The sequence below is a fragment of the Lutjanus erythropterus genome, chromosome 1, assembly GCF_056507025.1.
Source record: "Lutjanus erythropterus isolate fLutEry1 chromosome 1, fLutEry1.hap2, whole genome shotgun sequence".
In the NCBI taxonomy this organism is placed as follows: domain Eukaryota; kingdom Metazoa; phylum Chordata; class Actinopteri; order Lutjaniformes; family Lutjanidae; genus Lutjanus; species Lutjanus erythropterus.
Genome location: NC_139317.1, coordinates 29,840,496 through 29,852,698, shown reverse-complemented (window position 1 = coordinate 29,852,698; position 12,203 = coordinate 29,840,496). Strand labels below are relative to the sequence as shown.

Genomic DNA, 12,203 nt, shown 5'->3' with positions numbered 1-12,203 from the left:
CCTCTCTCGTCCTATCCTGCTCTACTCATTTTTATAATTTTTTCAATGGGAATTTGGTTTTTAAAACATTGTCAGGGCAGTGAGATGCTTCATTCCTCCATAGACACTGACATTTGTCGAGATGTAGTTAAATGCATTTGTTCTTAAAGGAGCGAAATGTAACAATTGCACGTCCAAAAACAAGTACTGCTGTCCAAATAGTGACTTTGAGCCAAAGAAGTGATATTAAACAGGTTGAAATCTTATTTAATCTAATGCGAATCCATGGTTGAAGGGAGTTGTTTCCCCTTGCCCTCTCCTCCCCAAACTTGAGGAAGCTCAGGCAGGCTGCATTAACACTGCAAGAATAGAAGCTTAACATTAGAATTTGACAACCACAAAAGACGACAAGTCCTACGCTCTAAGTTCATTAGCTCTTTATATGTCAGTTGTCTGTCAATATAAAGCTAAGCCTGTTATCCTGAAAATAAAACCCACTCGATTTAGCCATTATAAATATTTACTCCTCCTGAAAGATTAATTAATTATTAATGATTCCTTATAACCGACATTTCAGATGTTCAGCATTAATTTGAACTGTAATTAACATGAAACAAACAAACAAAAAACTCAAGTTTCGAGCCAGAATAGAAATTTCTATTTCAATTTGTTTCAATTTTTTTCCTTAATCTCTGATGACATATCATGGCCATTTTATGATTTATTACAGTAAATATATTACAGATTTGTCCTTTAATGAAGTAACATGTATTTTAAAAGCAGTTTTCATTGCTAGAATAAAAAGTAAGCTTGAAATGTTTACATCTTAGCCACTTATTTTGTTTCTTTTGATTCTCTTAACATAACAATTATATATTTTCAATCATATTTTGGTTGTTTAACCATCATTTTTATTTGTTACAATAACATTTTTTTCCCACTGGCATTTTGTAACATCGCAGCATTGACAGAAAAGTCCAGCAGGGCAAGCCACGTGAGCAGCGAGACAATCATGCAGGTTATGAACAAACTGAACGTTATCTAAACCTCTGATTTGGCAGTGATAGGTTAATGTCTGTTGTAAACCTCTATTCAACATACAATGCTCCTTCCTTTCCTCTTCTCTTTTCTTCTCCTCTCTTCTCTTGTCTAACCTGGGGCGGGACAAAAACAGTTAAGAGTTGTTTGAGGATCAGTTTGTGTTTATGGTCACCGTCTAGCGAGGCAGTCGCACAAAGATTGTATATAATGAAAGAGTGCGAGTGCACACAGAAACACAGACTAAAGGAGCACAGAGTAGCGACCAGCACAGAGACACAGAGTGAGGCAGAGAGTAGTTGCTCTAATACGATGATTGTATGTTTGTCCCTGCCAGTTGTCAGGGCGCTGCATCAGCCCACCGCTCTAATGACAGCTTGTCATACTAAAGTGGCCCACCTTCCCTCAGCACACAGAAAAAAGATTCCTCTTCTTTTTCCTTTCTTTTTCTTTTGTAGACATCGCTCTGTTCCTTCTGTTGCTCTCCCTCTCTCCATGGATATTTATCTCTCTTTCATGAGTCACTGTGCCTGCAAAAAGTGAGGAATGAAAAAAGGAATAGTAGCAAAGAGAAAGAGAAAATGACAGGGATCGAAGTGGAAATGGAGACAAGGGAAGGTGGTGATCTTTCTGGTGGGTGCGTATGCGAGTGTGTGTGTATTTTCTCCCTCAGCAAGGGACAGGTAAATAGGTCTGCTGAATATTTGATGTCTGCAGGAACTTAACAGCTACTTTTGTCCCCTTTGCTCTGGCTGTTTGTGAAACACAGTTGGTGTCACAAACACTGTGTGTGTGGCCAATTTTATCATGAGCACTAATCCTATCTAAATCTAAATCTAAACATGAGTGAATATACTTTTTATATGTGGATAAAAGTGTCCACCAGTTAGCCTTCTTGTTTGATGCTGTACATGTGAAACTAAAATGAACTCTCTCTGCCTTCTGTTGTAATGAAAGTAAGTTTCCATCTGAAATTACATAAAACATCTAACTATTGAATAAAAGAAATAATAACTGTCTTTATGACATCTAGTAAAATAAATGAAAAAGAAAATCATTTTTGTTCATGGAGGTTGATTATTTATAACAATTTTAGACAAAAGAAGGTTCACACCACTTTAGAGCTGCAACGATTAGTCAATCAATCGATTAGTTGTCACCTACGAAATTAATTGAAACTGTTTAGACTGAATATATTGAATATCTATTAATCAGCATTTTTCAAGAGAAAAAATATAAAAATTCTCAGTTCCATCTTCTCCAATGTGAATATTTTCTGGTTCCTTTTTTTATGGACAAAACAAAACATTTGAGGACGTCACCTTGGGCTTTGTGAGACACAGATCAACATTTTTGCCATTTTCTAACATTTTAGGGACCAAACAACTAATCAATTAATCAACAAAATGATGAACAGTTTAATTGATAATGAAAATAAGCATTAGCCTTATACCACTAGTTATACATAATTCCTGTAATACAAAGAAGTAAAAAATATCTTGTGTGTTACAAATGGTGGCATGCCAATGAAGATCAAGAATAGCAGGAATAAAAAAAAACTTTTTTTTCTGTAACAGCATTAAACTAAACAGCTTATACTAAAATCTGATTACTGCTCTTCTTTGTGTTTTGCTGTAATCATCTCATAACACACTGCTCACGTCTTTGAGCCCCTTGTGAAAATACAAAAAGAAACACACTCAAGCCCTTTCTTCTTAGTATAAATCTCTTTAAACACATAAAAACATAAAGAATTGATCAAAAAAATGAGACTCAACCCCTTCCTTCCCTCTCTCTCCCCACACTCATCTGAAGAGCAGACAGGCACAATAAGACTGCTCTTTCAGCACTGAGCCGTCGTTACATAGCGCCATAATTATACTGATAACATACATACATAAATGCATTCAACCTCTCGCTCGGCACAGCGCACTGGCTGTGATTTCTTAATCTTCTTTCCTCTTCTCCTCTCCTCTGCACGCATGTCTTCTTTTTTTATTCTTTTTATTCCTCCTCCTTCGACTGCCATTATTTTTCATTTATAAGCAGAGTGGGAGAGCACATAGAGAAGATGTGAGAGTGGGAGAAAAAGAGATGATAGAGGAAAAAAGAGAGCAAAGAGGAGGACTGGAAAGGGAGAAGGAAAGAGAGATAGATGAGAATTTGAGAGAGAGAAGGAAAAAAAAGCGCCTGAGATCTTTTGGCACTTAAACTCTTTCACTTAATGGTACTCAGAGGGATTGACGGTCGAAGGGAGGGGGCACAAAAGAGCATAAAGAGTGAAAAAGGAGAGATTAAATCATCACCATCACATCATCTACTTAAATGGGTCTACTCTCTTTTTCTGTCTCCACTGTGTTTTCTCTCCCTCCCCGAGAACATAGACATCCCTGTGCGATCTCTCATCATTCCATCACTCTTTTCCACATTTACATTTATTTATTTCTTGCTTATTCTAGCACCCCATACATATATATATATATATATATATATATATATATATATATATATATATATATATATATAATATGTATATTCCTCCACTGACGCTCCCTATCCTTTTTTACCTCTATTCCTCTTTTGTGATTTGTGTCCAAACCGTTCTCACTGTGGCTTTCCCCCTCATTCCAAACTGAGGGCCTACCTTTGCATCAGATAAATGGATTTATAGACATTGGTGAATACCACAAAGCCACGATTAATAGAGTCACTGAATTAGAAGGACCTGCAGGGACGGGAGGGAAGAAGTGGTGGTGGGAATAAAATATATGATGAAAAGGGGCAGGGGGGAGGCCAAAGTATTGTACATTATAAATGTCATGTCACTTTATGAAAGGAAAAATGGACTCAAATAAAAAGCACAGAATTTCTGGTAAAAAAAAAAAAAAAAGAGCTTTCACAGTACTTGTGCAGATATGAATAAAGGAAGAGGACAGCTTTGTCTTATCTTACGTTTAAGGGATTGTTCAGATATCTTGAAGTGGTGTTGTATAAGGTACTTGGCCGGTGGGCCACTGTCTACTGTAGGTATTTTAGCCACTTAAAAACATCAGTATCAGTTTAAGTACGTGTGGAAACTCCTTTAGTAAAAACAGTAAACTTATTGCTGTCGCTGCCTCAATTTTGTTAGTTTGTTTGTATTATACATATATATTAACTAATCCTTTGAAACAAAAAAGTCACACAATAAGACAAACTAACCAACAGAGGCGTCGTAGACCAGCAAATCTTATGTTCTGCAAGGTAAAATTACAGTTTTTGCCAAACAAGTCTGGTTGTTTTGACAGAGCAATATTTGGTTTATATAAGGGCAGTTTGCTGTCAGAAGGGGCTGGCTGACAGCACGGTGAAGTTGTGAAAATATTTTAAATGTTTTGGGGTGGCTTAAATACATTTTGCCTCTGGCCCTGTCCACAGCAGTAAATTGTTGAGCCTCCAATACAGACACTCCTGCTGCTTCTCTGAAATGTAGGTAATACACAAATTATGGATAAGCACCTCACACAACCCCCCCCAAATCAAAACTATCCCTTTAAATTTATGTCGCACATTAAAAACTGAGCAATTCAGATGTGAAACTGCTATCTGTCATTTGGCTATCATCCACAACTGCAGCCAACCCCTCTTTCTCTCTATCTGCCTGTCTCTTGCTATGGCTGTCTGTCTGTCTGTCTGCCTGCCTATGTTCCTGTCTATATCCATTCCCCAACACCCCCCCGCCTCTCCCAACCAGCTCTCCATTCTCCGTCAAGGCGCTGTCTGTGTTTTATGGGTCCCTGTAGAACAGGGATCTTTTACAGGCCGACTGGACTTTAGAAGCCCCTCGTTTAGCAGCATCCTGCCTTAATTAAAAACCCCTTTTGTGCTTTCTGCCTTTAACAATGAAACGGGAGAGATGGGAGGGAGGGCAGGGTTAGAGGAATAGAGAGTGGTAATGCAAAGAGGAAGAGAAAGAGAGAGTGGAAAGAGATAGAGTAAGAGAGAGAAGGAGAGATGGTGGTGAATAGGAAGTGATAGGGAGACAGGCAGATAGATAGTAAGGTAGACAAAGGGAGGGATGGAGAGATATGGACAGAGAGAAGATAGCTGTTAATTACAACTGCCATTAACAAGACACCAGCCAGCCTCCTCAGGGAGAGGAAGAGGGAAAAGCAGGAGAGGAGAGAGGGAGAAAGGATGGGAGGCAGAACAGAGAAAGGGAGGGACAGCAGAGAAGAACAAGAGATGAGGAGAGAAATACTTCGGCACTGATTAGAAGCAAATTTGTTTTGGGGTTTTAAACACGGTCTTGTATTGCATGGCATCCCCTAACTTCTTACGGTGTATCTGTCAGCGTGTGCTTGTATATGAACATGTATGACTGTGTGTGTGTGTGTGTGTGTGTGTGTGTGTGTGTGTGTGTGTGTGTGTGTGTGTGTGAGCATCATGTATGTGTGAGGCTGTCTTTGGGATGATTGAGCAGCAGAGAGGCTGCTTACTGATTACCTTCATGTAGAACAAGCTGCTATTGACTGGAGAGTGACGGATGACCGTCGGCCCCGAGCCTGTGTATGTGTTTGTGTGACTGTGTGCTACCATAGATGCTTCTCTGCTCCTTTATTTTACACACAGTTTCCCTAATGAGCCACAATCTGTTTATTTTATGTAGTTAAGTCTCTTCCTGTCTTTTATTATTCTATCCGTTGTTTCTCCCTCTGCACAACTCTCAAGAAAAGAATAACAAATCTGACGGATGGATTGTGTGTGTATACGTGTGTGTGTGTGTGTGTGTGTGTGTGTGTGTGTGTGTGTGTGTGTGTGTGTGTGTGTGTGTGTGTGTGTGTGTGTGTATGTGTGTGTGTGTGTCAGGCTCAGTGAAAAACTATAAATCCATCATAGAAAGTGACAGTGAGGAAATACAACAACATCAGAACAAATGATTGCTATAATTGAACTTTCAAAAAATGAATTTCTTTCATTGAGCATTGCCTTAACTGCAGAGCTCAGCTCATACTAGATATTAGAGGCCAATAATGATACTATGGAGAAAAAACATTCCTGTTCTGAGATATCTGCCAATATTGTAATGACCCCCCCCCCCCCTCAAATGTACTTATCAAACACTTTTGACACAGATATGTAATGGAGGCAAGACATTTTACAGTTAAACAATAAACTTTATCATCCAAAATTATATCAGGGCACCGGAAGAGTAAGCTTTGAGTAGTATTTGTAACAATTATGAATGACTATAAATAAAAAAAAACACACACAAATAGAACAGAATATATATATATATATATATATATATATATATATATATATATATATATATATATATATATATATATATATATATATAGGGGACTGTACTGTATTTAAGAAAAATGATAAAATATACATAAAATGCTGTCTAAAAAAGCAAAAAAAACAAAAAACCATCTGCATTATATTTTTTAAAGAAAAAAAATGTATTGGTACATGTCAATGTATATGCTGATACCAACATAAATGAATATTGCTCTAATAGGCTAATATCAGCTGATAATATTAACCAGCTGATAGTTTGGCTGACCGATATATCTTTCTGGCTCTACTTCTTCTTTTCTAGCTCTGACTTTCTTCTAACCCTTTGCTCGCTTGGTTTTCTCTCTTTTCTTTATGAATATCCATAATTTTCTTAGATTTTACACATGACATTTTCTTGTAATACTTTCCTCTTCTCCTATTGTTCCTGTTTCACTCCCTCAGGCTTCTCTGCAGAATGTCCAGTAAGGAGCGCCACCTAGAGTCCAACTGTCCGTCCTCTTATATAAAGACTGAGCCGTCTAGTCCTGCCTCCCTGACTGACAGCCTAAACCATCACTCCCCTGGTGGCTCCAGTGACGCCTCAGGCTCCTATTCGTCCACGATGAACGGCCACCCCAACGGCTTAGACTCCCCAAGCCTATACGGCTCCAACGCAGGGCCCCTGGGTCCTGCTGGCGGCCCTGGATCAAAGCGTTACGAGGACTGTTCATCAACTATCGGCGAAGATTCACAGATAAAGTGCGAGTACATGTTGAATTCAATGCCCAAGAGGTTGTGTCTGGTGTGTGGGGACATTGCGTCAGGATACCACTATGGAGTGGCATCCTGTGAGGCCTGCAAGGCCTTCTTCAAACGTACCATCCAAGGTTGGCTTCCATTTTGACTTCCTGTCTATAATGATCCCTTTGTGTTTGTCTGTCTACATTTCTGTCCCTGTGTCCTTATCAGGTCTAGTGTCACAGGTTTGCTTTCATACTCTCTGTAACTGTCCCTTTCCTTTTTTTCATCCTGTTTTGGTGTCGCTGTCGTTACCTCAGCCTCTTTATCAAAACTGGTGTTCCGGAAAAATTGGGGTCTGTGTTGTTTTACGTTAATATTCGGTCAAAACTGTTGAACTATTATCAAATGCTTTGGTCTATTCAATGTTAAACTGACTTGATGAGAGACCTTTAAGGCAGAGTTCACAATATTTTAAGTGGGTTTAAATGAGATACTCATCCATGGTCAAGTGTTACATGCAGTAGATGCCAGTAACCACGCTCCGAGAAGCAGAGGAGAGTACCAGCACGGAAGGTAAGGAATCAACCTCTGTGGACAGGATCAGCAACAAGTTATATTAGCCACTTAAAAAAAGACCCATCAATTTAAGTTTACACTATATTTAGAATATTTTCACCTCTTTACTTTGCCATCAGACAGCCTTTTCAGACAGGAAACTGCCTTTTATATAAGCCAAATATCGCTCTCTCCAAACCAACCAAACTCCATAACTGAAATCAGTAATTTTATCTTACAAAAAATGTGAGTTGCTGGTCTATCACTGCCTCAATCTGTTAATTGGTTTGTGTTATTGTGTGACTTCTGTGTTTTTCAAGGTTAGTTTGGATTCACCAAATTCGCTTTGCAACAGAAACAAACTAATAAATAAATGAAGGCAGTGGTAAACCAGCAACTCACATGTTTTGCAAGGTAGGTTTGTGCAAGGAGCGATATTTGGCCTATATAATGGCAGTTTCCCATTAAAAAAACGGCAAGTCAAAGTCAAGTGGGAATATTTTAAATATAATGTACATGAAAACTGATATTTTTTCTTTGGTTTGTTTTTTTGTTTTGTTTTTTCGGTGGACCTTTTGTAATTGGCTATACATTTTGTTATTGACCCTGCATTGCTTAGCTTCTGTGCTCGTGCTCCTCTCTGCTTCTTCAAACTGGGGACGTGTGAACCAGCACGTACTATAGCTAATACACTTGACTATCTCTAAGTGCCTCATTTGATTTAATTTGATTTCTTGCAAATTTGCATTTATGAAGCTATGAAAGTGAACATGAAAGGTCAACACTTCACAACAAAAGAACACATTACAGGGTTGGCTGAGTTGGGGACACAAGGTCAGAAGTTAAAGATGAAGAGTGTTTTTCATTTTGAACTAAACTGGCTCGACATTTCAGAGGAGTATTGTACACATAGCACCTAAAACATAAACTATGTTTTTTTCCAATGAAATGCACAGACACACATAAAGAGTGCTCTATCACTCATGCACACACAGTTGAGCCATTATACTAGATCCAGGACATATGATGAAAGCCCCAGGCCAGATGTGAACCCAGATTTTTATATGGTACATGTATCCTCCTCTGTCTGCTAAGTGAGCCACCAGGACACCCACCACAGTCTATTTTTTCCTCTGTCCTTCACCATTTCTCTTCCTGCCATGCATGCACATACGCATACTCACTCATAAGCATCCAATCAGGTCCTTGAATACACACCAATTTGGAGATACGCCTCCCTTTCACCTTCAACCTTGACCTCTTCTTCATCAATAGCAAAGTGTAATTTCCAGGTGATGTTTGCATCCTCAGATCTAGCTGTTTATGCTCTACAGGAAGAGTGTTAGCTATAAGCCTGTTGTCTATGAGATAACGTAGTGTCAAAGGAAGGTCGGAGGTTATGTCTGGGGGTCAGGAGTTCAGGTTAGGGAGTAGAGGAGAGAAGGGATAGAGCAGTAATCCACATGATGAGAAGAGTACCAGGAATTAGGCTCAGTAATCCTTTGCTCGTCTCTTGTTCAGGCCACAAGTCGTCCAGGAAGTGCACAGGTATTTAGGCTCTTCAATTTTGTGGATATTCAATTCATACTCAATCTCTCAGCTTGATCACCATTACAGCACAAGTCAGTCTTACAGACAATCAATTAGCCATAAAACAGGCCAGTAAGTCAGCCATTCATTCATTAATCCACACAGTTCAACGATAATGTAACCATCCCAATTTCTCATAATTTATTTCACAAATTGAGCACTTGTAGAAAATCTACTACTCAATTGATGAATTCATTGGGTTTCATGATTGTCTTCACATGTTTCTTTCCACAGCAAACAGCTGAAGGAGATCAGACTTAGTCTCACAATATCAGACAATTTGAGATCATTACGCTTATTGATCATGGCTATTTCTAAATGGAAGATAGTGGCTTGAACGCCAGTGAGAACAGCCGCTGACAGACCTACGCCCCTTACGTGTTTTCAAGGACACACCTTACCAGAAACAATGTTGTGTCCCCATTCTTCTTAGTAATAAGCACACAAAGTCCCTGCCCCACAATGAAGGGCCACCCTAAAGATTTAGGACTGGGTTGGCAAAGGATTTTTTTTAAACTCTCTAATTGTTTCCACCGAGTTTCAGCAACAAAAGCTGGAAGCTCAGTCACCACTGAGCAAAACGTTTAGAGGCTGACTTGAGAGTCTAATACATACTACACTGTTTACCTCTATATTAAAGCAAGGGTAAAGGTCAAAGCTGAGATATTATGTACTTTTGTGAGTCAGTATACATTTTGTCCTGATGTTCTCTTCAATTCTGGAGTTGCAGTCATCTGGGATTGTCTTTAAACCTTCACAGATAATGCCATAAATAATCTATAATAATAATAATCTATACCCAAATAAGGTCAGACCCAACACATCTGTAGCATATGGAATTAGACTATAGGTCTGCAGCTCCAAACATGGGAAGTATGAATGAACAACGTCAGAGAACACAGCTCAGCACCCTTTGCTCCCATTCTTCACAGGGTCAGTGATATGACAACAATTACGTCTGTTCCTTTGAGAGACACAAGACAAACACTTCTCTGACCTTAGCCACCGTAGCAACACTATTGAATTGTTCCCTCGTTTATCTGAAAGAAGAAGACAGCTGCATCTACTGTCTAGAAGAGAGACAGTGTGTCTATTAAGGGTTAGTGCAGGCCTCTCAATGACCTCAATGCCTTAGTATGATGAATTGAAAAATGATAAATAAATTGAAAAATTCCCTAACAACTGTGTCCCAAAGACCAAGGTGGCAAAAAAAAGTCTTATTTTGCAGACAACCCAAGGATATTCCATTTATTGTTATAGAGAAAGCAGACGGTATTCACATTTGAGAAGAGGGAATCAGTTTGGATGTTTTTTAATGACTGATGATTGATTGATAATCAGAATTGTTGGCCATTAATTTAATAGTTGACGTATAAGAAATCCATTGCTTTATCTTTGCGTCTCTAGTAATCTAAAGTGTTAAAATTCTGATCATGCAGAAAGAACCTGTCCGCTACTGAATAGTTTTTGGACAACAATGGAGCTCTGCAGCAATATTATTGACTTGGGTTTGATGGAATTTGTTGACAATAAGACAAAAATGCAATATCACATTTGATGACCCATTAATCATGGGTCTATGAAGCACTTTAAAATGAGGGAAATCTACGAAGGATTATAGTTTTATGTCAGGGCCACTGTGATGCTTTGACCTAGTTGGTCAGCAAGACATAAACCTTTGAAGACGTTGTGTTTGAGTAATAATCTTGAATGATTTGTTCAAGTTTTCTAAAACGACTAATAACTAATAGGCCCCATCAGTCAGCAGGACAGCCTCCCTGTCAGTCAGTATGCCACTGCAATAACCGAGCTACCAGTCAGCCAGCCAGTCAGCCGTCATCGATCCATTGAGTCAGTCAGTCAGTCAGTCATATCAGACAGGATTCATCTATCTGCCTTTCCATCCATCCACCTATCTGTCGTTGCTTTCTTTTGCCTCCGATAAGCAGCTTTCCCAGTAAAGCCCCAGAGAGAGAGAGAGAAAGAGAGAGAGAGAGAGAGAGAGCGAGAAGGGGGGTGTGGGGGGGGGGGGGGGGGGGGGGGGTGGAATGTGTGTGTAGGGGGGGTCACAGTCTTACATCCACTGTGATGGTCACCAGTACCTAGAGATGACCTGTATGTGTTTATGAGATGAGATCAGGGCATGGTGCAATCCTGACAAAGAGATTGAAACACACACACATATAGAGATAAAGGCAGAGACACACACAAACACATACTCACAGAAACATATGAAAAACACACATGAATAGTCAGTCACACACTACTCTATAATCGCTCTGTGTATGGGTTTAACCTCTTAATTTATCTGTCATGGCTGTGGTGTCTAAAAGTTGACCAGTTCCACATGTCTCATTTCATTTGGAGGCTTGTTAAAGGTGACATAGGTGAGGACACAGTTACAGATTAAATACACAAGACCTCTAAACGTATAGATATAATGCCATGTTGACAGTAGAGCCTCTTCGGAGTATGACCTTGAATAGATTTAAAGCAATGCTCTGTTCCCCTCTAACTCTCACTCTCACTGCCTCATTTTCACTCTATTTGTAATCCTCTCTTCTCCTGTAGTTGACATGTTGCAGATCAGGGGGCCCAGAGTGCAAGGTTACAGGTCAGGACTTGGGCAAAACTAGTTACAGGACTATCACGAAAGGCTGTGACGAAACAATTTGTTGAGCAGAAGGATGGGAAGCCATATTGAAATTGGAGCCACCAGTGGGATATAAATCAGAGCCATTATTTTGCATTCTTGGTCAAAATTAAATGCACATTTTGTAAGTTCTGTTGCTTGGGGTCCCTCACATTAAAATAATAACAAAGTTTGGTGCAGTTTGGTGACATCATAAATATGGCTGTATATTGGCAAGAATCTGGTAATACACAACATATCACGATACATTGGTTATGATTCAATGTATTACAGTATTTATTTTTTCTGTGCAATCAGAAGTGTGTAGATGTGCATTTATTACAACATTACAAAACTGAGTTTTGAGACTCAATGCAGTATCACAAAACATATCATGATA

General features: G+C 39.1%; 1 protein-coding gene across 6 annotated transcripts in view; it reads left to right on the top strand.

Annotated features, from left to right (window-relative positions):
- The window catches only part of esrrga (estrogen-related receptor gamma a), a 150,170-nt gene that overhangs the window by 74,122 nt on the left and 63,845 nt on the right, over positions 1 to 12,203 (top strand). For all 6 annotated transcript variants that reach the window (XM_084719355.1, XM_084719339.1, XM_084719323.1 and 3 more), the window contains exon 3: positions 6,748 to 7,172. In XM_084719355.1, the coding sequence (XP_084575481.1) occupies positions 6,748 to 7,172 (425 nt within the window). The remainder of the gene's footprint in view (positions 1 to 6,747; positions 7,173 to 12,203) is intronic.